At 43.0% G+C, this 27482-nt stretch overlaps 1 protein-coding gene across 1 annotated transcript; it reads right to left on the minus strand.

Moving 5' to 3' along the window:
* Positions 1–27379, minus strand: CHMP4B (charged multivesicular body protein 4B). Its single transcript, XM_033001253.2, has 5 exons — positions 27001–27379; positions 5408–5585; positions 4552–4666; positions 3852–3978; positions 1–813 (listed from the first exon to the last, which is right to left on the minus strand). Exons 1-5 carry the CDS (start codon positions 27194–27196, stop codon positions 746–748), a joined length of 684 nt encoding a protein of 227 aa, XP_032857144.2. The 5' UTR covers positions 27197–27379; the 3' UTR covers positions 1–745.
* Between the last annotated feature and the right edge of the window lie 103 nt (positions 27380–27482).

Raw genomic sequence — 27482 nt, forward strand, 5'->3', positions numbered from 1 at the left:
TGAAAATTAATCAAGATATTTAATACAGTGCAATCCATAGTAGTTTCTTAATTAAAATAATTGTGTGCATGTATCTGAATGGGTTATCAATTATCACAAAAAAGCAATAAACATTGTAGTGCTATGTAGAAAAATGTACAACTGAAATTTAAATCTTCCCTACTTCCAAGATAGCATTTGTCATTGCAAATCATTACCACCAATTAAAATGGGAATTGTGACTACTTGTTGCGGTGACAAACACAAGGCTGGCCACACATCAGTCAAGGGATATAAATATAACTTGCAAAGAACTAAAAACCTAAAGCATTGTTGCACCTAAACACAATAAGAAGCCGATGGTGGCTTATGACTTTTCCTGGTTTTTAAATGCCTTACAAGACTTCTAGACACACTTAAACTGACTTAAAATTACAGAGTGCTTTTCAGCTTATTTCAATTCAATATGGCCCAAACTTTGAAGATGAAGATCCAGCAGTGGCAGTAGCACAGTCCAAAAGCTGAATGTTTGATTTCGCAAATACCTTTCTACAGAAATTCAACCGTATAAACTGCAGGCAATTCCCCTTGCTCCCCTTTCTTTCCTTTGTGCAGACCATGCTATGCAGAAAACAACGATGCAGTTCCCACTGCTTTGGGTTAAAATTAAAGATAAAGACATTTTGCTTATGCTTTCTCCTCAACACAACACATTTGCACCCAGAACAGGTAATCAAAGTCTTTTTCCAGCCAGTTACTGCTGTGGTTACATGGTTCCCGCCCAAGCTTCCAGCTCTTTCATGTCATCATCCTCTTCTTCCTCTTTCTTCTTGGCTGCAAAATATTAAAAGAAAACAAATGAGTGGGAATCTTGACAGAACCCTGTCTCAATTCTTCACAGGAGAGAAACCTCTGTGCCACTGACTTAAGCAATACACGAAGCACCAAATGCCAGTAGAAGAAAAAAAATACACGAGACCTTTTTGAATTGGAAGTAAAAAGTGCATTCTGAAAAAGCCAGCACGGGCTAAGCTTTCTGACACTATCACTTTCGGTGGAAAAAGACAATAGCTCACATGGGAAGAATGCAAACATGCAGGAAGGTTAAGATGTGTGCACCAGTCGTATCTGCTGTTTTCCACAACCACCGAGTCTCCAAGAAGACGACCCCAAGCCTCCAGCTTCTGAGCCCTTCTCAGAGAGTTACAGTTTCTTACAGAAATTCATCCGTTGTCTCCAGTATTACAGTCTCTCCCACAGAAAAAAAAAAAAAAATTCTCTATTCCATCATTAAGTACTCAAAGTGCAACAAATGAGGCTACTCTGTTTCGGTCTAGCCAGGTACAGAATTTGGAGATCTCCAACTCTTGTGTCAGTTCAAGTTCCTCAAGGGGCTGAAGAGCTGACGAGCTCTGGGACCCTGCTAGTTACCCCCTCCTCCTGTCGTGCTCACTAGTAGCTGCGTGGATGTGGATTGTAAGTAGCAGGCTACACGCTGCCTTATCATCATTATTGGTCCTTCCAGGGGAGCAAATGCTGCTATTTATCATAACGTGACAAGTCCAGTTTCTGGAGATGAAAACCAATAACTCAGAAAAAAGGTTTTAACCCAGAAATTGATGCAATAATTTTGGAAAGTAACAAAAAAAGATGTCATTTCCTCAGACAGTGTTTTTGCTTCAAAGGGGGAAAAAGAGTCAAATAACTCATACTCAAAATGGTTTGTGTCATTCCAAATGAAACATTTATGTAAGAGAGAATTGAGTCAGCTTTAAGTCAAACTCAAGAGCTATCATTTGTATAAGTTTGAAATTTGTTTTTCTATATTAAGCTCTTCCAGTCTCTGTTAAACAAAATCAGCTTTTGCTTGAATTTGTTCTGACATCAACTTAGCTGACAGGCAGCAGCAAAATTTTCTCATTCAGACTGATTAAGTCAAAATCCAGACAGGTCCTGCGAACTGTAAAAGCAAGAAAGCTCACGATCATTTCCCACTCAATGAATAAAAAGGAGGTAATAGAGTCATTTCTACTGCAGAAGACACATTACTTATTTCCAAAAGACACATTAAGCATGTACCTGTGTTGGTAGGTGAAGTAGTGCCTTTAAAGTCTGACCCATGATGACCAAAAGTAAAATTTTAATCCCAGTGTACATTAAGCCAATTTTAAATGAAAACCAATTTACATTAATTAAAAAAAAAAAAACTAACAAAAACAAACAAAAAAAACCTCTAAACCCCCACCCACCACCATCCCAGAATCTCAAGGTTTACTAACCAAATCCCAGTCTCAGAGGCAGCTTTATTTAAGTAACATGCTATTTAAATACATTAATGGCATTTTAATTTCCATCCAAAAGCTGCTTAACATAAAACCTATAAAACACAGTTCTATACTCATAGTTTTTACTACAAAAACATTCATAATTTTTATTATTTTCATTACTTTAGGAAGTGCTACGTCTGCATAACTCTTATGCTGTGTAATTACTTAAATATGTGCACAGTTACAATGTCTCTCACTAGTGCGCAGTCACTACTACCTAATATGATGCAAAAAGTATCTTAGTTTCAAGTCAGTGTTTTAATGTCCACACCCAAAGAATATTTTAGAGAACAAACCTCATTAAACTAGCTAGGAAATAAAACGGTAATGCACATTTTTATTTAATCTCTTTCTGCTGCTGTTGGATCCAAATCTAGACAAAGTCTCAGATTTAAGATACTCTGATATAACTCATTCCCCTCACAACAACACTTGTCAGCAATTCTGCCTAGCAAAACAGAACTAGAAAAACACAAAATCAATTATGTCAAAATAAAAGAACTGTAATGCATAAGGCGTTAACTTCATAGCGTGCCACCTAAAGCAGAACATCGTTGTTTGGCAGCGTCAGCCGCTTCCCAGGTCCTTTCAAGCCTGGCAAGGCAGCAAGGGAATGACAAATACACTGACCAGCTGGGACTGGTTTCATCCACTAGTTTTTTGAACCATTTTTTCCTAAGGAAACATGTGAAATAGAGCTGCAAAACCTGTAACTTTTTCATAAAACACTAAGGCAGATTCAGCAAAATAGGCTAGTAAAGCTTCCTATTCCATTAACGCTTGCCAGATGTACTCCAACTCAACTATGTTTCATGAGGTATCACTTCCAGTTCACAGAAGAGTGGTCAGCTCAGATTTAACAGCAGCTTTGAACTGTCTGTGTAAATACGAATATTTCTTGCCCATTCTCCACATAAAATCATCACACTAATGAAAATTTCCCAGATATATGTGCTCTAAGACTGGCATGACCCTACGGTTGGTATTGTCTGGCATGAGTACGGGCAAACCTCAGAGGAGGCAACAGCTGTCCCCAAGGAGGGGACTCTGAGGCTAGTTGCTCCCAAAAGCCAGAAAAGCAGGGATCGAATCAAAAAACAAAGCAGCAGCAAGGAAGCATGGGTCAGTGTGGGAATGTGAACCAGTCTGGGACTAATTCCAAAAGCTAATTTACTCTCCACTCCCTTTTATAGCCCTGGTATGTTTGTCAAGATTACTTTCCTGTTGGGCCAGCAGCAACTGGTAGAAGACTTCCTTTCTCCACAACTCCACTCTACCCTGAGCATCATCCACACTGTACATTAACTGGTAGCACTAGACTAGATAATAACTGTTGCTCTGATAGCTATGCATTTTTGTGGTTCTTATGAAAGGTAGGCTGCCCCCACAGAAAAATGGCACTAGATGTAATTTGTGATACATGAAGCAATTTCAAGCAAACGTCTGTGTTGCCTGCAGCTAGATCTCTCAAATCTGAGGAGCTGGCAGTTAAATAAGCACACTTTTTAAGAATCCAAAACCTTTCAGGTAAAGGGCCATACATACCTGGCTTTGATGGTATTGATATTGACGGCACGTTTGGTAGTGGTACTGTCTCGGGACCACTTATTTCCAGCAAGTTTTTGTCTAGTTCTTCTTGTTCTAGTTCCTCTAGTTCTGCCATGAGTTCATCCTAGGTTTTTAAAGGGGAAAAAAAATAAAAAAAAAAAGGCAGAAATTTTAAGTCATATTTATTAGCAACTAAATTTAGCTGGTCATATTATTAAAGAAAATTGATTAAACACACAAGATGAGAGCAAACTGAGATGAGGAGTCTGATTCTTCATCTGAATTCCTGTACGTGATCTCTCGGAAGGTGAGGAGGGTGCGTGGGGAAAGCAGTGAAGAGAAGAAATCTAAGTCCAAACATTCTCAGATCAGACCATTCACACCATTCTCAGCACAAAGTCAGGGTCACAGCAGCTCTATGCACTGGTAGGAACAGCTAGTAAAAATTTCCAGGAGAGGTTTTATATCCTAGTATTACACCTAGACACATGCAATACGCAGCTCTTTAAAGAAGGATCTCGTATGAGTCAGCATCCCTGGAGGTGTTTAAAAGACTTGTAGATGTGGTGCTTAGGAACATGGTTTAGTGGTGGACTTGGCAGTGCTGGGTTAGAGGCTGAACTCGAAAAACTGGTCTTTTCCAGCCTAAATGAATCTATGATTCCACGATATAAACAGAGGCAAATTTAAAGCATACCTCATCAAATTCTTCCCCGAATCCTACTGGCTTTGAGATGGCTGTTGAGATCTCATCTGCCAGCTCTTGCTGTTCTGCAATGTCCTGCATTAATTCATCTACTTTATCAATATCCCTGTAAAAGAAAGGGAAGAGGTCAATATAATCAGGCACTTTCCCAATCAACACTTAAGACTGTATTTCTTGGGGTTTTCAGAAATGCCACACCATGGTGACATTTAAGAGGTCCTTTCCCAAAATACACTTTGCATGCAAGTCTGAATTTTATCCCTCCTGTCTCAACAAAATTATGTATGTATTTTTTACTTTTCCCTAAAAGCTTAGCTCACACCAGTTATATACAGAGACTTCATATGGAGAGGTTTTGTTCTGCATTACTGGTATTAATAATAATTTGCTCTATTTTCTGATCCAGCATTATTAAATCTAAAATATTTGCTTTTGGAGCAAGTACAACATTCCCATAATTCAATTTACCTTTAATTATTGCTACATACACAAACTCCACTGCACAGAATGAAGTTTAAGGCTCCCCTTGAGGCTCAAAATTCTTGCTGCTGCTAGGTGGATCTGTAACTGGTGCATCCTCCCATTTGCTTCAGACTACACTGGTGCTAGTCTTCTGGTGGACAAAGGCAGCAGCTTTGTGCAGTATAAAATGGTGGCAAACTCAGAAAGCACCGATACATATTTCGTTCAATATGAAAGTATATCTAGTATTTTAGTTTAAGTTACAGCCTTTTAAAAGAAGATTTTGCTACTGTAGCTCCACCTTTGGTTATGAAACAACTGGCATTTAGCAGATCAAATGACAAACTAAAGGTCCTACAGAAAGATGCAGAAGGGAGTAACTTACATGTTGTCATGAGCAGCTTTCATAGCTTTAGCAGCAAAACCCATATTCTTAAGCACTTCAGTGTTAGTGTTGGCATTCTCAAGGGCTTCCCTCTGAAATTCAATTGTTGATAACGTGCCATCTATCTGTGCAAGCTGCTTCTCGTACCTCTTCTTACGCTTTAGGGCCTGAAGAGCAGCTGAACAACAAAGAAAAGAGTAGGATTTGTGAGATATATTGCTGAAACAGCCATTCACATTTTGTACCAAATGCCACTCAGTACAGAGAAATATTTAGCACATTCTATTGTTTGTTGTCCGCTTTTCTTCCTCGATAAATTAAGTTGCCTGGTTAGGCAACCTTGTAAGTGCCTCTTTTGACAAATTGTTTAAAGGTGGCCAGATGCCCACTGTCCATATGAGAGCCAAAAAGCCGCTCAAGGATCAGTCATCCAGTCACTCCTAACACACCACAGACCAGACTACGCTACAACAAACAACGGGCTTCAACAGGCAAGCTGATACACTTAAAAACATCGTTGTTCACCACCACATCGAGGCACAGTGTCGGGGTAGCTCCAGTCAGATGAGTTTCTGATGCTGCTGCAGGTCCCTACCAGCCAGCTGAACACCTGTGCAGCTGCTGGGAGAAGCAGCTCATTCAAACACAACGCAAGACAAATGCTTCTTCAGCTTGGCTACTTAATGCTGTGAAACACACCTATTTCACATTACTCCTGCTACAAGGTACTGTGCACACACCAGTCTCTACTGATGGACATGAGAAAAGAGGTGCCATCGCTTAAACTGGTTTGAGCGATTTGCTGCTCTTAAGCACTCGCACCATGCCTGCCCTTGCAAGAGGAGCCCACCCATGACAGCACCAACACAGAGCCCCACACCCACGGGGATCACCCTGTGAGGGAGGACTGGTCCAACTCGCTGCACAGCCAGGCTTCTCCAGCTCCTCCTGGGATGCTCAGCTCCACCCCACCCGGACAGGTATGCATCCAGGCGGTGACAGCAGTCGACAGCCAGCTCCTCCTGAAACACCCGGACAGGCAACGGGGGCATGTCCATGCCCGAAACGCTGACAGTGAACACAGACTATATTTACATATAATCTTGCCTGCATGTGGCTAAAAGTTCTGGCAGGAGCTGCAGCGTGGGCAAGACCTACCGAGCACTGAGCACTGCCAACTGATGAACCACCAAGTATCGCACGGAGTAAGTCATGAGTACAACTGCCCTTTGTGGCATTTCCATGTCCCCTCCTGACACAAACACGCTTGTCCGCTGCATGACAGTCCTGCTCATATAATACAGCCGTGTACTTCAAAAACTCAGCTTGGACACAAGCTGCTGTCCTAACAGCCTTACTCTCGGTTTCTGAACTCAGCCACATTGCACGCTTCATCTCTTCAGTGGTCTCTTCATCTCTGTGAGACTCGTAGCAGAAAACAGTTAACATGACACGGGATCAGCTCTGCCACAAATCAACGTCCTGGATCTCCCGATGATGTAGTACACTTCACATTTGCAGGTGGTCATAGTTAATAATTGATAGAAGTATACTCCACATTTGCTGTTGGCTATAGACAATAGTTTAGTATACATCAAACTTGGCGGTAGCCATAGTTACAGAACACATGGGGACAATTACAGGGCCATAAAGATCGGTCGAGCAAGACCGAGAATCGTGGCCGAGATGACCCTGATTAGGGATAAGGAATTTAGGAGGAGCAGGCTTTGACCTCCAAACTCTAGATAACAGGTAAATCATGAGATCGTAATAAGAATGCCAAGGATTGATTGTGTTAAGGGTGAATTATTTGACAATCTGACAAAGTGACTAATCGATTCATTAAGTTGGCAGGATAACTAAATTTTTAAGTGTCATAAGAGTGAACTACCTTCATCATAATACTAAAAAACACACCCCTGGGTCAAAACAGCCCCTGCCCAGGTTGAAGACCCTTCCCCTGAGCACATGCAGTGATAAAAGCATTATGTAATCTGTATTATAATTGTATTATAATCACTAACCAATCAGTATCTAATAGGCATGTTTGGAAAAGTACTAACCTCTTATTTTTGTGTATAAAAGAAGCACCTAAACCTGCTGTTAGGTGTGCTTTATTTGTGGAAGAGTTCACCAATCACCTTAATAAAATACAGTATCTCTCCTGAGTGTGTTAAGATTGGCTTATTGCATGCCGGGCACAAATCCGCTTTTTAGGTAACACTAATAGCTCAGTCACACGCATCAGGAATGGAAGCAAATAAAGGCTTTAAATCTTTAAATCTCTGAAAGACGTCATTTCAAAACTTGGCAGATTTTTTTGGAGCGGAGTAGGAAATCCCGATGCCAGTCTCCCTTATCTCCCCTATTACAGGGATGATAACTTTGTGACATGATGAGTATGTTCCTGCAACACACACAAAGTAGCTCCTCTCCTAAAAGCAGATTAAGCCTGCAGGCACCCCATGTATTTTGTCAGATGCCATCTTGAGAAGCTTGACAGTCCTTCAAGTCCTTCTGGTATCCAGAAGCTCTACATATACCTTCAGTTTTACAAATGGTTATTAATATGCTGTATTTGATTACTTTCAAATTACATAAATGCATTACAAAATAAAAAAGCACTTTGTGAAGGTAGAGCTAAGGTTGGCAGGCATGCAAAGTAGCACATGTTGGTATGTACTGCAGTGCTGGGGCCAGCCCGGGGGCCCCCAACAGCAGAAGGACACGGAGCTGCTCGAGCGGGGCCAGAGGAGGCCACGGAGATGCTGGGGGGGCTGGAGCAGCTCCCCTGGGAGGCCGGGCTGAGAGAGTTGGGGGGGTTCAGCCTGGAGAAGAGAAGGCTCCGGGGAGCCCTTCGAGCGGCCTCCCAGGGCTTAAAGGGGGGGCAGGGAAGGTGGGGAGGGACTCTGGATCAGGGGGTGTGGGAATAGGATGAGGAGTAAGTTTTAAACTGGAGGAGGGGAGACTTAGATTAGATGTAAGGCAGAAATCCCTCCCTGTGGGGGGGGTGAGGCGCTGGCCCAGGGTGCCCAGAGCAGCTGTGGCTGCCCCCTCCCTGGAAGGGTTCAAGGCCAGGTTGGACGGGGCTGGGAGCCCCCTGGGCTGGGGGAAGGGGGCCCTGCCCGTGGGAAAAGGGGTGGGACTGGGGGGGCTTTAAGGTCCCTGCCAACCCAAACCATTTGATGATTATATGATTTGATTCTATGATGTGATAAATTAGAAGTGATCAAAATCACAGAAGCACAGGTCACCTCAACTGTTCCAAAAGAAGCCCAAGACCCAAACCAAGCCCCTTCACTGACTTCCACTCCAACAACCAGTAAGTCTCCCCATTATTTTGCGGACAGTCCAACATCCATTCTCATTTGACAGGGGTAGGAAGAGGACTGGGTTTTCATGTAACACAAAGGACAGTGTTTGCTCTGCAGAATCAAGCGCAACACAAGTATAATCTGAAACATTCCAGCCTTATGCCAGATCATAAAGTGATGAGCAATGCAATACTGGTATATTTAGTCTGGTTAATTCTGTGCTAATGGCTTAATTAAGGATATATAAAGTTTTCTTACTCAGAAAGATAAAACTGTTAATAGGCTGTGTTTATATAGCCACAGTTGCTGGGGAAGTGTCAGACAGTGATAGAACATTCTTTATTGAGGATTTTGTGCATCATGGAGAATTACTGGCAAAACCAGAGATTTTGTAACCATTCTACAAACCCAAGCAAAGTGCTACAATTTATGTACAGTTCCCACTCTAGCTTTCTCTGAGAATAGCTACATTTCATGCTTATGTACTTTTAAAACAAGCTGCTCAGACACCAAACGTTGCAATCATCACTGTACAAGAGCTTGTGATCAGGAGTTTTTATCAGGACTGTTGGGTAACCCTATCCTTCCTGTTCCCATGCATGCCAGTTCAGTGTTCCAGAACTGCACTCCCCAGCTTTCATTGCTCTGTAAATCTTTTTCTTGATTAATTTCTCACTTGTATATATAGATCAAGGCTTCTGCTTTTACAAAAGCATGGTACAGAATCTTCCAGCTTGCAGAACTGAGCAAGGATCCCCCCTCATAAGAGCTGGAAGGTGGCACACATCTCCCACCTGCGTCCATGCTGCAGCCCCGCAACCTGCCGAGTTCCCGCTGAACCCCCTCGAGCTCCTGCTGGTGTCTCGGCCAAGCACCCACCACGCCCAGATCTGCTACAGTCAAAAGCCTGGCACACAGACACCTGCCTAGGAATGGGAATATAAACATGCTCATTTTAAAAATTGCCTGTTTCCAGTAAAAACTTGAAATGGATTTGTGTCTTTTCTAACTTCTTCAGACCAAGAGCGGCCAAGATACATATTTGTATTTTCTCCTCTTCCCCATAAGACCAACGCAAGCACAAAGCTTCCCATAACCATCGTGCCCACCTGCACCTACTTGAAGATCGACTGGCAGAAATGCCAGTTTCAGCAGCCTAACAGGAGTAAGGACTGGTACACAGCCCCAGCAATAAACTCAGGGCCATGCATAAAGCTTCTGTGTCTGAACATGGCAGCATGAATATTTAGCACAGGTCAATTAACATCAAAATGATAAATGAGTTTCTGCAATGAAGAAAGTATTACACAAGAGACTGAAGTTTTTTGCATCTAGAAGCACTAAGGAAGGTAGAACAAGGTATTCAGTGCCTCAAATTAGATGATCACAACTTCCTGCAATTTATTTTCATCTGTATTTCCTTCCTTAACTTTTAATGTAAAGTCCTTGTTTATAAGTAGAAGATTTTATTAAGCCGAGAAGCTAATAAAATACCAAGTTAATTTAGGTCACTCGCATCTATTTCCCACACTCCTCCCCCCAAAGAAGAGGATTTGCACTTGACATTCGAGACTCTCCTTGGTGCAAGTGGCAGTGCAGTGCTTTCACAGTGCCCCTTCCAGGGGTGCTCCCAGGCACCCACACCACGATGCTCTGGACCGCGTTCCAGGACACCTGCCCTCTGCACAGGGTGGTGGAGACTGCCAGGATCTGGGGCAGGCCTTTCTAATTGGTATTTGTCTCAGCTAGAAAACAGATCACAATGATCATTTCTTTGCATCTAATTTTATTAAAGAGTTCATAAAAATGCATTTTCTTTCAGAGAAATACTTAAAATCATGTAAAACCATTACAGCTAAGTCATTTTTCCATCTCTCACGACCCATTTTCCAACTTTGGATATTTCTGGATAAGCACACCACGCCAATACCCACACCTCAGAGCCCACAAGGAATTTCTAGAGAAGGGGCCCATCTGGTAGCAAAACTGGGAGCCATGCTGACCTCTGCACAGGGGCCAAGGGGCTTCCCCCACGCCTGTGCCTCGCTGGGTAACTGCCACAAACTCCTGCAGGACCAGCAAAAGTCTTTGCTGGCACATATAATAGGGCTGCAAATTTTCCTTATGTTGTTATCATACTTTACAGAGTGGTGGTACCCAACAGGGGTATAGCTCCAAGGAGGTGATTCTGTTCTGATCTACAGCTACTTCATCTCTAGTCTCCTATTTAAGTGTCAATTTCTAAAAACTGATGAGCAGCTGTGTTGCTCTTTTCCAGCAAAAGTCTTTACCATCTGCATAATTACCCACTGAAACGTTATGTACTGCCAGAGTAATACATTTTTATTAAGTTTTCACTGAAGTCAAAGTTATAAATACTTAATCTGAAGGGAATGACATTGGCTCTTACTTTCAAAAAAAAAAAAAAATCAGTTTCTAGTATTTGAAATAAATATGAAACAGAGACAGAAGGCTACAAATATGTCTTCTAGCATTATACACACGCAAGAAATGGATGTGTGTTTGAAGTCAAAGTGTAACACAGCCTATCTTTGCTCTTCATGAAGACTGCTATCAGATTAGGCAACCGTGGAAGAGGCAGTCCTCAGGATCCACACACCTAATTATGTCTTTACTGCTTCCAAGATACTAATTACATAGGCAGGCAACATAATTTAATACTCAGCTTTAATTGCTGTGGAACTGCTTCAGCAGGACCTGTAACCATATATTAAGTTTAAAGCATTTATTCTCTAGCCTAGCCAGACAGCGTTCACTCATGACCCAGAACTTGCTGCTAAAAAGAACACCAGCCTATTTTTCTAGAAATGGCTAATCTAATTTTTCCAACAGTGCTACAATTTCCTTATCTTAAAAATCTATACAAGATTCCAAGATCGCTGGACCAGACCCTCACCCTCACAGCAGCTCCTGCAAAGGGCCTGATATTCAGAGGCTCGAAACAAATAAGGGCTGATGCTTACTCTCACCATGTTGTGGCTGTGTATTTCTTATGGAAGTATCTGCCTTTATACAGAATAAAGCACAGAAAAATCCAGACTATGATCTCTGCATGTTATTAATTACTTAAGCACTGCTGGTAAATCCAGTGTGTCGCAGGCGGTGAGCAGGGGGCAAGGCGCAGCCCTCGCGGGATCACTCGGCATGGCACTACTCTTGCACAGAGCTGAAGGAGCTCTGTATAAAACCTTCCCAGGCCCTAGGGATGGGACTTGCAACGAAGGACACGGGGAGCAGGTACTGAAAAATGACAGGCAGCATCCCTGATCAGCACTCGCTGTCCCGTGAGCTGCCTTCCCTCAGTGAGAAGTGACGCTCTGGGGAAATCACTCGATAACAACAGAAGTTTCTCCCCCCAGAGCATCCTCCTGCCTTTGGGTGAGGGTTAACATACCCTTGGAATATCCCTATTACATATAAAACCAGTAGTAACAGTTCAAATCACTAGCTGGTTTCAGAGGGGATTATTTTCTTGGCCCACTACCCACCCCCCCCTTTTTTTTTTTTTCATTCCTTTTTAGCTCAAATCTCCCACAGGTTGCACATGAGGAAAAGACAGAAGTTGCTGAACGATTTTACAACAAACTGACAGATTACCCTCCTGGCCTGCTAAATAGCCAAGGATTAGATAAAATGATGCAAGAAGAGAAAACTGGTGGTAGATTGAGAATTTACTATTAAAAAAAAAAATGTAACATTTAAGATACTGTTCATTTAATGAAACAACACAGACCCAGTGATAGCAAAACTATTTGATCATTACATAGGAAGTTAGTTTTCACAAAATGACAGCAAGAACCTGCCAGTAAACACTCGGTATATTAAACAACCTTTACAACTTGTACCTTATGCTCACCAGGCACAGTGTGTGTTTTAAAGTCCAATGTGCATTATGTATTGCATGCACTTAAAATGTACTCAAAAACCCCCACCAACCAACACATAACACAATTTACTTGTACTTTATTTGAGTCTCAGTAAAGTTTGCAACGGAATACATAAAGAAGTATGCACTAGGGAAAAAACAGTTATATATATTATTACAATTAAATTAAAGGTAATACATTTAAAACTAACTGGGTGACTCTTGCCATCAAGAGATGGTGAGCAGGCTCAAAATTATCTTATCCATGTGACATTTTGATATATTAATTGTCTTTATTATCAGCTACAACTGGGATGTTAGAGCAAATTTTTATTCACAGGATTTAACCACAGAGCTCTGACCATTTAAAATTGATGTAAATAGTTTATGACCTCTTTTCCACTGGCAAAGTAATACAAAATGTCTCAGTGTTAATGAGCATCAGCCTCATCTCTGCAGTTGTTTTTTTTTACACAGAAATTCTTACAAAGAAAACATCAGCTTCCAGAGAGACGGAGAAGCGCAGTAAAACAGCAGCCAAGTCAAAAGCAGTTAGATCTGGACTGGCTGCTTCAATTACCTGAACATAAAAAGCATGTATAAGAGTACATTTGAAGAACATTTTATAGCCTGTTTAAGAACTCAAACTTTTTAATACATAAAAAGCTATTCCTCCGTCTGTTTCTCTTTTTTGGGGAGGGGTGTTTGTCGTGTTTGGGGTTTTTTTATTTATTTACAGTCTTCAAATGATGAACTGCAAATACTGTTTTTAATTTCCTATTTGTTTGAATTTCTGTGATAGCCTCCCCTTGAAATTCCAGCAGAAGTTTTACACTTGCCGTTCAATCACAGTGAATAACAAGAAGCCAAGGGTTTTGTTATTATGCCTACCACGGCAGCACCCAGCCCTCCAACACAACTGATAAGCAGGAACTCGTGTCAGGGTTCTCAGTCACTACTTCTGACTAATGAACACTCAAAAGTGGAAAGAGTAGAGTCATTTAGCCAGACTATCCTCCTCTGTCAGCACTCACAGTCTGAAAAGCATGACTGCTCACTCAAATAATTTCACTTTGTTCTCATGAAATTCTGTCTGTAAGAATTTGATTTTATGTATTTTTAAAGTATTTCAAATTGTATATAAGCAAATTATTAACAGAGGTGTTGTCTTAAGATTTTCCTTGCAATATTTACAACAGCTTATTAGTGAAATAAGAAAAATGTTCACTGTGAGAAGTTAGCAGGATAATAAAAATACAATTTTACTACACAGTAGCGCATTCAGAGAGGAAAAATTGACTATGAATGTGTCAGTGATTTCATTAAAAATCAACAGCCTTCTTGCAAATAAGTAATGCTTATACACTTGTAGGACAAATAGTGTTAATGGGATATTTATGCATACAGCAGTTCTATTGAATTAATGTTTTTAAATATCGTTAGTCAAAAAGTATAAACTAGTAGATAAAAAACAATTAAGAACTTAAGAATTCTTTTTCTACATACTTGCAACTCTAAGTTTTGCTAGCAAAACCATGTCCCAACTCAAGAGGAGCAAGAGGACCAGTTACTTCAAAGAGCACTGGGAAAAACTGGGAATATAATTCAAGAGTTTCACTTAATTCATAAACACACTTGTATCAAGGTCCATGTGTTTACGAACCCAGAGAATTTGTTCTGGCTCACAACACTCACTTCTCCTGTCCATCCAACTCCTGCGTCTGCAAAAATCTGCTAAAAAACACACTGAAACCTAAAATAGAAAGGCTTCTCATCCAGAGGAAGACACATGGGTTAACAGCTCTGATTACTCCAATTGTGGGGAAAAAAATAAGTTAATTTCACATCCAATTCTTACATTTCCTCTGGCAAATGGGAGAAGAAATGGCAGCAGCAGATGCCACTGCAAAAGTATTAATATGGGATGAAAAAGTTCCACAGTGGCCTCAAAAATAATGTACACCAAATGTCAGCCATGCCAAAATAAATAGTGCAAGATAGCTGCAGAGTAGCTTCCCAAATGGGGGTCTCTCGGCCCCTCTAGCAGAAAGCCCAGACACTAGAGATGATTGAGATAATCAGCTTAATATTAGGTGGCTGTCTTGTACATTAGATAGTGTATCCATCTATAATTTGCTCAACAGAAGGAAGTGTCATTATTTTTGCTGCTTCTGAAAATATCATTCCATCTTCCTGGCACTTGCCTCGGCAGCAAATTTCATCACAAACAACATCCTCGCCGTCCTTGAAATGGGATAAACAAGAGGCATCAGTAGATTTAAGAAGTAATTGGCTGCCTTGCCAGCAGTAGAGTAGCTTAATCTTAGGCAGCAACTGCTCATCTTCTCATTCTATTGAGAATTAGCAACCTGCCTAAAATATCCTAAAAAAAAAATCCTGGAGAATCAAAAAGGTAATTTAAAGCAATTCACAAAACATCCTCCAGTGCTACAAGCAGACAAAAAGGTAGCTATAAATCCCACTACAGTCCTACCAAAGTTCTTTCGCACCGTTGAGTTTAGCCTTGAATAAATACCTTTCTGCAGGGATTTGCTAGCTCAAGAAACTGTTAACCAGCTGAAGAACATTTGTGTTGGTTCAAACCAAACCCAGTAAAGAGCATCAAGGTAGTATCTTGCCACAACAGATCCGCAGTACACACCAAGCAATGCTCATCCCAGACCAGGTGAGTCTTACAAGATGCAGAAGCTGGTGACTCTTAATTCTCTATTCAGGGTCCTAAACATCAGATTTTTTTCAGGGTGTTTCCAAAACTTTTCAGGGAATTTCCAAAACCATGTAACTACATCAGATATAACAGTTAGAGAACATCCTTGTCCTGCAAGTGTCTGCCTGAGCACTTTTGTTTTGCTGCTGTTTCCAGTTCTGGAAATACTTCCTATCCCACCTGTGCTCCAGCAGAGCCTTGTCCACATCCTGCACGTTAGTGAGATTTCTCTAAATGACAAGAAACATTAAGCCTTTCTGAAACAGTTAACATACAAGCCTCCTACAAGGGACTGAAGAGGAAAAAAGCAAGCATGGCCGCTAAGCTGATTGATATATAAGCATATTCCTAACTGGTTTTCCATTAAATACTCAGCTGCACCGAGCCAAGTTGATGGCACAGAACAAAATGTCAGAGGTCCAAGAAGTCAGGTTTGATTTTAAGCATCATGGTGTGAAAGCGGTTGGGAGACAGAGATACGGTTAAAAATAAATTCACATTAATTCCAAGGCTAATACAGTGCAAAGCAGCACGATTTCCTTCCCCATGAGGACTACCTACTGAGATCTATGATGTCTAGAAGATATATACAGGTATGGAAGTCACTTTATGCTGAATGTCTGAAGTCATTATCACACATTTCCCCACGATGCCAGGGCCTCGTATCTCCAGCATGACCCCCAGAGAGCAGCTCACAAATGCCTGCACCAGCCTCCTATGTCTTTCTTTCAGGAGATGCTGTGCTTTCAGAAGGGAGTATCATGAGCAGAGTTCAATTTAGGTCCTCTACTTATCTTTCTGTGTCTGTTTACCAAACATCTAATAAAGTTCTCAAACCCTATCATCAGAGGAAAGCAACTACTCCCAGCTCAGAGATGAAGTGACTGATTAACACTACACGCCAATAAAACATCCAAACCCAGGCAGAAAATAGAAGGTTTCTGTCCTACCTGTATTTAAAACACAAGATTACAACTTCCTCTTGAGCAAAATACTGCCGGAATATTTAGTCTACTGTGCAAGAGATTAAACTAAAAAATAAGCATTCCTGGTCTAAAAATCTATAAATACACAAAGGAGAAAAAAAAGAAAAAAGCATCCTGCACAACAGCAGAGCTTTGATACACACAATACCCAAACACAGCAGTAAGCACCACCTTCACACTGTCACCGACTGCAGCACTGCTCGGTGTTCTTCCTAATCAGCACCGACTCGACCTTTGCACCAGCAACTGTTGATGTTGTTCCACATCCCAGAGCCCAGACGTAAGGCAGCTATACTTGAAGCATAACGCACTTCCTTGTCATGCCCTTTCTTACAAAATAGTCACCAGCAGCCATTTTCATATGGAGTGCAGCAAGCGTGTTTCCGAAGGTCAGAATCCATGATTACAGTGCTATTTATTCCTGAAACAGTGAGTGAATTGATGAGGCTGAAAGTTACAGATGGAAACATACTGCACTTGTGGATGCCGAACCAGCAAGCTGAGTAACCTCCTCCTGGCCTGGCCTTCTTCAGGCCACAGAGGTGGAGATTCCAGAAAGCAAGCAAGACTTCAGCTTTGGAAGTTGATTCCTCTGCCCCTTGAACGCCAACGCAATGATCCCCTGGTCAGTAATTCTCTGTAAAGTAACATCTAGGTGAGTCTGGGACAGTTTTGCCCAAAAAGAAAGGAAAAATGTAAACTAAAACTATAGTGAGATTTGAAGCCCACATGAGAAAAATCAGGAAAGAAAGATCCAAATTGCAGGGAAGCAGCCAATGGGTTTGTTCCACCCAGGAGCTAGAATGAGCCTAAGAAATGCCAGACCAGCCAAAATCATCTAGGCCTAATGTTTCAAACCATTACATTAAAATCTGATCCACCATATTTCCTAATTTTCAGTGTTTCACCTCTTGTGGTCCTGCATATCGTTAGATGACAGCAGGGGATTGCAAGGCATCTCCAAAACCAATTTACCCACCACACACTTCTTTCCAAATACATCTAGATATTTTCTGAGGCTGCTGGGATAAATTATCCTCCCTTACCCTTTTAAACTGCCCAATAATTTTGCTGTTAAAAATCTGCACCTTATTTCACACCAGAATTTTATATGTATATAAAAAGAGATAATTATTCAGAATTCAACAAAAGTTTAAACTTTTAGGATGAGAAAATAATGTTTAAGGACTCCTTGGGATTTTCACAGCCTGCAAATACTCTTTATGGGTTTTCTTTCTTTTGTGATTGACTAAGATACCTTGTTGAAGACAATTCCAGTGAAAAACTATAACCTTCTTCTGAATCCCTGCCAAAAACGCATCAGGTAGAGGTTCAGCTTTACAAGAACAGAAGTATCTCTTCTTAAGTATCTCCAAACGTTCTTTTCTCACAGGGAAAAAACCCAAACAACTGAATTCCCTGTTTAACAATATCTTTGTGATTAAGTCACAAAACTCAGAAGATCCTGCCCTTAAGTGGCCCGTTTTGAAATCTTCTCTTCCTGGGGAATGAAGCAAGTGGCTGCCTGAGTAATCTGTCATGCATTTTCCAGCTTTGGGCAATTATTATTCGAGTGTTGCCAAATCTAAGAATTTCTTTGAGGTTGTCATAATATTTAGCATTTCTCTTAACATATCATCTGGTGAAGTTATGCTATTTTTGAGATGTGAAAAGTTACTCTTTTCATGAATGCTCAGATTCCAACACTAACAACTAAGGGGAAAAAAATGAAAACAGAAGCCTTTAGAAACCCAAAAGTTATAAAGCAAATAAGACAAACCATATTTATTAAAAAAAAAAGTTTGTACTTCTTGAATCAACCTCCAAACACTTAGCTAGCAACACTGCAGTATGTCTCTCAAGGCCAGAACTGAATTGCATTTTTTTTAATGGCAATCCCATGCTCTTAGGCAGTGATCAGCTCCAGGAGCCAGGTTTAGCAGTAAGCATTGTTACTGCAGCCCTCGCATCACAAGTTGATGGTGCTGCCAGGGAAGCACTTAATGGAAGCAGCTTTCTACCACTCAGTTTCCTCCCCGGCCTTTGCACATGCTGAACCCACCGCGGGGATGCTCTCAAGACCTTTTATTAAGGTACCACCCTCAAGGGAGATGTAATGACTGTGCACAGTTCCTAGTTAGCCCATTATGAAATTTGTTTTATATCAACTTGTTTTATTTCATAGCTAACAAAAATTACCTGCAAGTTTCTGAATATCATCAGTTGATGTTCCTGTCACCCTGGCATTTGTGTTTATTTTCAGTTCACTACATCTGAGCAGTCACCTGGAAGTAAACACAACATCCTTAAACCTGAATAAGCTCCTGCCAAGCCATGAAGAGCACATACAGTACAGATGTTTGGTAACACTTAATACACCACCACATTAGTGAAACAGCCAGCATAGCTAAGCACAGCCTTAACAGAAAGTAGGGCTCCAAAAAGACAGGTTTTACATTGCAAGTCCTTGCATGCATGGAGTAACACAGCAGCAGGCATCCAAACAAACTCAAGATGCAGATACGCAGCCAAATTCACAAATGGTCACTATCTGGTTAACCTCAAGGCGTTTGTGCCATCAGGATGGTGCCCACACCACCAAGACTCTTGGTTTACCTTGTGTCTAAACCAACTGTTGACTTCAGCACATCAGACCTATTGGATGAAGGACTGGGGGACAGAGACCTGTTAACCTTGTATGCTGTTCTGAAGCAATTGCTGTCTGGAAAGTAGCTGCAGTGGAAGGTGGATCTACCTGGTTATTGCTCCAGATATGATCCTGCAAGCAGGAATTGCACAGTCCAGGATGGACCATCAGTTGTATCGACACACACTGACTTGGCTCCCCTTCCCTGGGGGAGGGTAAGGAGCTGGGGAGACAGCTGACTGGAGGAACACAGGTTGGTGCAGAAGCTTAGAATGGGAAAGGGAACAGCCCTTGCGTGCTGCACACAAGGATCAACATGCACGTCCCAGCGTATGCACAGGATGGCTACGCTGGTTAGTTGGACAACCCCAAATCTCCATCACTTGCTCTCAATCAGTTGAGAGTTGCAAGACAAGAGCTGTCTGAATAATTACCCTGTATTTCTACTAGTCCCTATAAAAATAGTCATTGGCAAGGCTTCATTTAAACAACAAACCTGGAGGAAGCCACAGCAGACCTTTTCCAACTGGGCTCCCACCTGCAAGGACATTATGGGAACCTTGCTGCAGCCAGGCACTGAGCCTCACCAAGGGGAAACTTCTGCTCTCCCGTGTTCCCACCAGCAGGAGATCACTGTGGCCATGTCACTGCCCTCAGTACTGGCCACGAGGAAAGCTCCTCACCTGCAACCTGGCCACATCCTTGTGAGCAGACCTGCCCGCATCTCTCAAAATCTCCAGCAACTGTAACACCACTTCTGCTCAAAGACTCAACCAGGATGATTACAAGCAAAACTAACCTCCTTATCAGCTGTGTGCTGGGGCCTTGAGTTGTCTGAGGGAAAGGCAAAGGTTTATCAATATCTGATGCGTCGCCTATGTAAGATTCTCCAACTGCATCCTTTCTGTTTCAAGCATTTTGTGCCAGGCATTCCAGTTTGCTGCACACCTTGCTGCAAACTTCACAGAAAATGTGTTAAAGCACGTGAGCTGCTCCAACTTTCGGTTTTGCAAAAATCATCCATTTTTAAGTGCTGGGAGTAAACAGCAAGATTTTACTTTACACCCCACTCCCCCACAAACACACACTCAGAGTCTTGCTGGCTGCAGGAGGTCAGGCCACATCCTCCCTGCTCACACCACATCCCATGCAAAGTCTCTGGAACAAGTAGCACACACTGCCCCAAAAAAAAACAAGAAAGGCCAATGGTAAAAAACAAAGTTGTTAACAAACAGATCAGGATTTCACAGGAGAGAGCAAAACGCTGCCAAAATCATCACAGTGGTCTTTTCCCAGATATACTGGATGAGTGCCAGCAGTGCATCCCTCAGCCTGCTGCTGCCCCCAGCAAGTACAAGTGCTCAGGAGCAACACAGAACACCCCCTGCAGGCAGAAGGCCCACGGTGTGCAAGCAGGAAAAGCTGGGCTACCAGAAAAGGAGAGACAGAGGAACATGGACACACACAGCAGCAGGAGACCTCACCGAGGGTATCCACTCAAGTCCAATACTATGGGCAACACAGTCTGCATGAGCCCTACAAGAGCTCAGAGGTGGTAGTACCCTCCCCTAAAGGTAGGTCATTCCTGAATGCCAAAAAGCAACTGTAAAAGAGTCTGAGCATCAACAAAAAAAAAAAAACACACAAACTTTTTCTGGAGCACTGGCTGCAGACTCCTCTTGTTGTGACACCATCCCTCTCTTCTCTGTGTTAAATTAATCCCCTGCTCAGCAATGAAGCATGGCCACGTCCTTCACCATCACTTCAGGCCTGAAAGCACCAAGATTGGCCAGGTGAGGGGTAGTGATCATTTTTAACTCCAAGCCCCAGCACAGCACCTTTCCTACAGGCCTGTCTGCCGAGCAGCACTGTAGATTGCACCAGGGAGCATACCTGAGCACACAGAGCCCGGCCATGCCCAGCGTCCTGGGGGGTCCGGGATCCAGATTCCCGGATGATGTTCAAGCACGAGCACAACGGTTCTTTCCAGAACCCAGTCGGAACAAGCAAGAAGGGACTGACAGAGAAGCCTGAATGATATGAGAGCAAAGCCCAACAATATTCCAGTCCGGATAAACATTGCACAACTCAGCAGAAATTCAGCCAGCAAGAAACAACCTGGAAGTTTTCTGCACAAGTCTGAGTAAGAAAAAGAAGGTTAAACCAAATTAACGATTTGCATCACCTGCAAACTACAGTTTTGAACTAGCACTAGGAGCCCTTAAGCAGGATTCCATCACTAGGCCTGGAGCTTAATGAGATACTAAATCCAACATCTAATACATTTGAAGAGAAAAAGTAATGCACACTGTCAGTGGCTGCAAACATGCCAGGTTTCCCTTCTGACAGGGCTTGACAGAGAACAGGAACAGAGGAAGGATGTATTGCATCAAATACAGTTACCAAAACACAGCTGGCAGAAACACAAGGCTTTTTGTTTTCATTTATGCCACTTTTTAAAGCTGTTCTAAAAAAGTGTTTGTGAATCCCCCCACTCCTCACAAACTGTTCTATACTACAGCAATCTGTCTCTAAAAGCTGCTGTTAAACACAGGTAGGGCAGAATTACAAACCAGAAGTTTCCTCTTGTTTTTAAATACCTATTTAAAAAGAGTAATTATCACACTTTTCCCAAGCCAGGTGGTTAATGCTCATTAACCTCAAGGGAGATGAAGGACCCAGGCCAGCACTCCTATCAGTACTCCTGCACGGAAGCTGTGGTTTATGGTTAAGCACCTGCAACTCAAAGATGCATTTTACATTAGACTATGACTTGAAACACAGAAAAGGCAGACTGAAGTACTACAAGAAGGGCTGGATAGTGTTTGCTGTAGGACTCCTGCTCCCCCTACATCAGTATCTTACGATGCATGGAAACAAAACCATGTTCATGTTATTTGATTCTGGGAGCAGAGACCAACTCTCTTGCCAAATGTCAAGCAGGACCTTAAAAACATGTTACCAAGCAATGCGTTAATGTCTAAGACACGGTCACAGGTCATTTGAGTCTTTGCCCATAACCAGGCCTGAGGTTGCAGCTTTCTCCTCCTTGAATTCCAAATCATTGCAACGTTTTGAACAACTCAAACTTCTTAACAAAAATGTCCACACCATCATGCAGGCATGCTTCAAATTTTTAATTAATGATCAGCTGGCCCCCTTGCTGGGAGATGACATGTCACCCTCAGATTTCATTACAATTAGTACCTGTAAGCCAACCAGGCAGGGGACTGTTGCCAGGAGAGGCAGAATTGCCCTCCTCCTTTCAGTGACAATCCTGACTCCCTCTCCTGCCACTTCTAGCAATATGTGTGGTTAAGTGCACAAAACAACTTACTTTTTTTTTTTTTAAGAGTTAGGTTTTGGTTGGATCAGCAAACTAATCCAACTCATGCACTGCCCACACAAATGCTAACACTAGCACAAGAGAAACAGGCGGGACAAGGCACTACCGCTTCTGGCAGCCACGTCACTCGAGACCAGTCGGTGCCAGTTCCACAGCCACACCACCACGCACCAGTCCTATGTTTCAGGCAGGTTAACTAAGCTTCGACTGAAAGGGGCAGTTAAAGGGGCAGTTGTCTCCTCTTCAGTGTCAGACACAGTAACCCTGCGGCAACAGGCAAATCAGAACAGCAGACCGATGTGACAGACTAAAAAAAGGTAGGGGGAGGGTAAACAGTTAATCTTGCATCAGACCAGCCAGCTGAACTGACTTACCTGTGGCAACACTGTGATCTGTCCTGAACCAGAGGTGGGCGTAAAATTGTGGCTTTTGGCTTCAGCCTACACCAACTTTGTTTGGTTTTGGTGGAGGGTGGAGAATAGGAGAGTTCTCTTTCCAGGAAAAGGCTGTATTATACAGGAATCTAGCAGTGATTTTGCATTCATTTTGTGTACTCAGCCATCGGTGCTGAAAAAAAAATACTGTTATATTTATTTACAGTGAAAGAGAAACTTTGATATCAGAGGAGAAAAACCACTAGCTAACAGAAATCAGAGTTGATAGCAAAACCATGAAACATCAGTCTCCTGCTAAAGCCTGAATGTACTAACTGCATATTTATACAATATTAGCTTTTCACCCATTCTGGTGTTTGTAAACCTGGTGTTCATTAATAAAAAGGTAAAATCTAGTTGCAGGCTGGAATGTAACTGCATTGATTCCCCCTGGACCTAAACTCTAGAGTGGACTACTTATAAAAGTGGCAGCCAAGGACAGTGTCAGATTTCCCTCCCTACTGTAATCTTCACATTGAGACATAACTTGAGCTTTGGGTTTCCATGAGAAACAGATCCTGGAATAGTTATACCTAAACTAGTCAGACATCAAGGAATTCACCCATTGCTTCTTTGTGTGTGTATGTTATTTCTCTGGCAGCTTGGCTTTATGCAACCAGGCAGTAGCCACAAGGAAAGGAGTAAAACTGGAGCAGCAGTGATTAAGATCAGCTTGAGCTATCCTGAAGCTGAACACTGAACCCCAAAACTTCATAATCCTTGTCAAGATCTAGGAGTTTGATTTGTTTCATGAAGCCTGAGTGCCTGATAAAATACCTCACACTTGATAAAACAACACCATATTGACAAACTGGAGTGGAATAAAAGGATGCAACAGCAGCACAGTACTTCCAAACGGTCAAGCTCACGGCTGCACACTTCTTTTGTTAAAGCAAAATTTATTTTCAGGATGGATTTAAAATCCAGTAGAACGCTGGCTGACTGGTGTTCAAACCATGCTGTACTACTGCTACTTCCATTAACTTCACTGAGGAAAGTAAATCCACATGAGCCAGAGCAGAAGTGAAGACTCTTTTTGGGGGGGGTGGGGGGGGGGGCAGAGGGAGGAGGACAAACACCAGGACTCACAACATTTTCAAAAGAATACGCTCAACATTTCTGTGAGAACACAAAACAGAGCACAAGCATAACCCAAGTTCTTCCCCAATATGGGAATATTAACTTGCAGCTTTTCAAGAAACCCTTCTAAAGGTGATTGGTCTTCTCAGCAGTTTTTTATACCATGGACAAAGAATGACATGCACATTAAAGCCATAACTGCTGGTCTCCCTAATGAGCTCTAGAAGCAGTATATATGCCTTCATACCAACCTAACACTTGGAGACTGTTGCCCTCTCCCTCCCCCAGGAGCTATTGAGATATCACGGACTAATGAGAAGGAATTGGTAGAGTGAAAGCAAAAAAAAAAAAAAATGCTACTTATTAAAATTTTTTGAGTTACTTCAAAAGGTATGGTAACCATAAATTGCCACATCTCTGCAGCCAGAAAAGAACAGAAAGACCCTGAAAAAATTAACTTTTAAAAAAAAAGTTTAAAGCCTCCCATGCCAAGAAATAATACAGACTAAGGAAATTTATACCAGATAGTTATTCGTTTTAACTTCAGAATTTCATGAGGAGTTGTCTGGTTGTACAGCCTGGATATCCTAAATGCAGATTATGAAAAATACACACCTATAATAAGTTTATAAATAAAAACTTGCATATGCTTGGGGCAGGCATATGAATCAGAAGGCCGATAAGTTTCTGAGTTTTTGTTAGACTCTAGAAGTGCTGTAGGAATTAGTCAATGAGCCTTTAGAAACCCCGCTGGCTTGGCACCCAAACAATCACACAGTGTGCCGGAGAGCAGGCAGCGTTTCCTTTTGTTACCCCCAGCGTGCCAGACACTCATCTTTCCTCTAAGAAAACAAAAATATCATTCCAGGTTTTCTAAGGTGCCTTTAAACTTTCAGGTAAACTCTCTGTCCCACTGCTGCAGACATGTATATTCTTCTGCCAGCTTTACCACAGCAGCTTCCATTAATGTCAGCACTACTGTCCCAGGGAACATGACACATATGCACCATCCATAGTACACTTCTCTGTAAATATAGAGAAATACTGAGAGAAAAATGCTTAAGTCTTGGAGAACTAAGAAAGCTGAAGGATTCTTCAAGTTGTATTTTTCAGAAGTTGATCCAGCACTTACAAAAAAATAAATTAAAACAATCTCTAGCTAATTAGCTTTTGTCTGCTTTTACCTAAAACATTTCAACTATGTCAAAATATTTCCATTACAAAAACAAACTTTTATATGTAAACCCAACAATTTTTATTTTCACTTAAATTATGGATTTAAGCGACTTTGCATCAAAACTACATTATTTTTGGATTATAAAACAGCCTGAAGTCAGAGAGAGAGAAATCCTATCAAGTGCATATAAACAAATGCAATTTGTTACAGCTCAACTGATGACTGACATCTAGAATCCAGAATAAATGAGCAGCCCCTTTGTCCTGAGGGGAACTCACTTCCCAGCAAACAAGCAGATAATCAGCTGTCTTTCCTAGCAGCCCAATAATAAAAGTTGGCCTCTTAGTTTCAGAAGTCCTTTGGAAAAAGGAGGTTTTGTTTTCCACCAGAAAACCATCCCTAGCCCTTCTCCTTTTCGCAGCTCCTTAATTACTCGTCAGGATCCTGTCCTTCTGCAAGACCTCAATTAGTCTGACCCAGAATGTCACTAGTGAGTGGGCAGGTTTTTCTCCCTCCTCCGCCCCTGAAGAAATTTAATCCCTCCACTACCAAAGTGCTCCAGAGCACACTGATGAGCAGCATGCGCAGAAAGGCATGGAGAGAGATGACATTACAGCAGAGCAAGATAAAGACCTGAGTGACCAGCAGCAGAAAGAGAAGCTTAGGAGAAGCTAAACAGGACCCAGTGTAAGACAAAGGATGTTGAAACTGCAGAAGAGGAAGGCTACAAAGAGATGTATTTTAGTTCTCCTTTCAAGCTCGTTACCAAACTAGGCTAAAAACTGCACAAGAAACTCAGACTTATCAAAACCGTTGCAATAAATTTGATTTAGAAACTAACTTAGTTAAGCCTCATGCCAAGCTCTCTGGAGGTCCTTCAGAAGACTCGCGGGGCAGCAAGCGAGGCCTCTGCCACGCTGCCTACAAGCCCAGCAAGCACCCGCGAGCTCGCTCCATTCGCACTAAACGCTCACACACAGTGCAAGTGAGTAGAACGCTGTTCTGAAGTTTGAAAGGAGGCTTGAAATGCTGGCTAAAGTAGTGATATGAAGCAGAAGCTGTTATTGGTAATTATGGTAGATTAACCCTTACTACTTGGTCAGTAGTTGTGTGTGTTAGCAACTCCCAGTGCCACAAACAGAGCCGCGCCTCTTGCTTCAAACCTGCCGTTCTGCTATAACCCAGCACAAAAAGAGCAACCCCAAGGCCAAAATCTAAATACACTTTCCTGAAAATGCTGCTTTTAACGACAGTTGTAAAACAAGGAAGAAGCTCATCAGAGCACTGAAATACATGAACCGACAACCCACTTCTTACTTTCAGGCTAACAGACCATTAATGCTAATCAAGCACGGCTTGCAAATACATAGCTAGACCTCCCCAGGCAGGCCGAGTTCCACCTGGCAAACACCAATTTCTAACCTCCATTTATAAGCCACCTACAGCTTCCTGATACCTAACCAGAATAAAAACATATTTAGCTAAATCCTAGCAGTAGTTTGCAAAAGAGTTTTGTGCGTTAGAAGAAAAAAAACAACAACGTAGTAAAGCAAGGCCTTATTCCACGTTGATGCGCTGCTTTTCCAGCCCCTCCCGTACGCAACCAGCAACACCCCAGCTTCTGCTGCACAGTGTTTTCCTAACCTCCCCCTAGACGGAGGCGCAGCGGGAGCAGAGAGCGAGCCGAGCCGAGCCGAGCCGTGACACGGTCATCACGTGGGGGTGACGCGGCACCCTCGCCACACCGCTCCACGCGATCAGGGCTGCCCTTCCCGCGTGGGGGAAAGCCCGTTCCGGTGTAAACCCCGCGGGGGAAGGGCGGCGGGCCCCGCAAGGAGGGCTGCCGCAGCTCCCGGGCAGCGCTATAAAATAAAAGCGGTAAAACGCAGCTCCGCGGAGGTGCCCGCGGGGCGCGGCCAGCCGCCCGGCACCCGGGCCCGCCCGACCTGTTGCCCGGGGAAGGGGCGGCCCGGCCCGGCCCCCCCGCCCGCTCACCGCGCTTGTTCTTGGTGCCGTGCTTGCGGGCCGCCGCCAGCTCCTGCTCGATCTTCTTCTCCAGGAACTCCTGCTTCTTGCTGAGCATCTCCTCCGTGTCGCGGAGCCGCTGGATCGCCTCCTGCGGGGACGGGCCCTTCCCGGCGCCCTTCCCGCCGGCGCCCGTCCCGAACAGCTTCCCCAGGAGCCCCGACATGGCTGCGCCGCGCCGCCGAGGCCGCGGTGTGAGGCGGGGGCCGCGAGGTCGGCCGTAGAGCACCGGTACCTGCGCCCCTCACTCCGTGGTTCCCTCACAGACCGTCCGTCCGTCCGTCCGTCCGTCCGTCCGCCAGCACGGCCCAGGCCGCCGCACCCCGCCCGCCGCCCCGCCTCAGCCCTCGCTCGCCACCCCCGTGCCGCATACAGCTCCCGGCGTGCCCCGCGCCGCCGCCCCGCGCAGGCAGGCGGCAGCCTCCCGCAGGGCCTGCTGGGAGCTGTAGTCA

Source organism: Tyto alba, unplaced genomic scaffold (assembly GCF_018691265.1).
Source record: "Tyto alba isolate M040663 unplaced genomic scaffold, T.alba_DEE_v4.0 Super-Scaffold_33, whole genome shotgun sequence".
Taxonomy (NCBI): Eukaryota; Metazoa; Chordata; class Aves; order Strigiformes; family Tytonidae; genus Tyto; species Tyto alba.

Excerpts from the sequence above, each read along its gene's own strand:
- CHMP4B (XM_033001253.2), bottom strand. The coding sequence starts at position 27,196 with ATGTCGGGGCTCCTGGGGAAGCTGTTCGGGACGGGCGCCGGCGGGAAG. Across the intron at positions 4,667-5,407 it reads AAAGCTGCTCATGACAACAT|GGATATTGATAAAGTAGATG; the intron begins GTAAGTTACTCC and ends TTTCTTTTACAG. Across the intron at positions 3,979-4,551 it reads TCGGGGAAGAATTTGATGAG|GATGAACTCATGGCAGAACT; the intron begins GTATGCTTTAAA and ends TTAAAAACCTAG.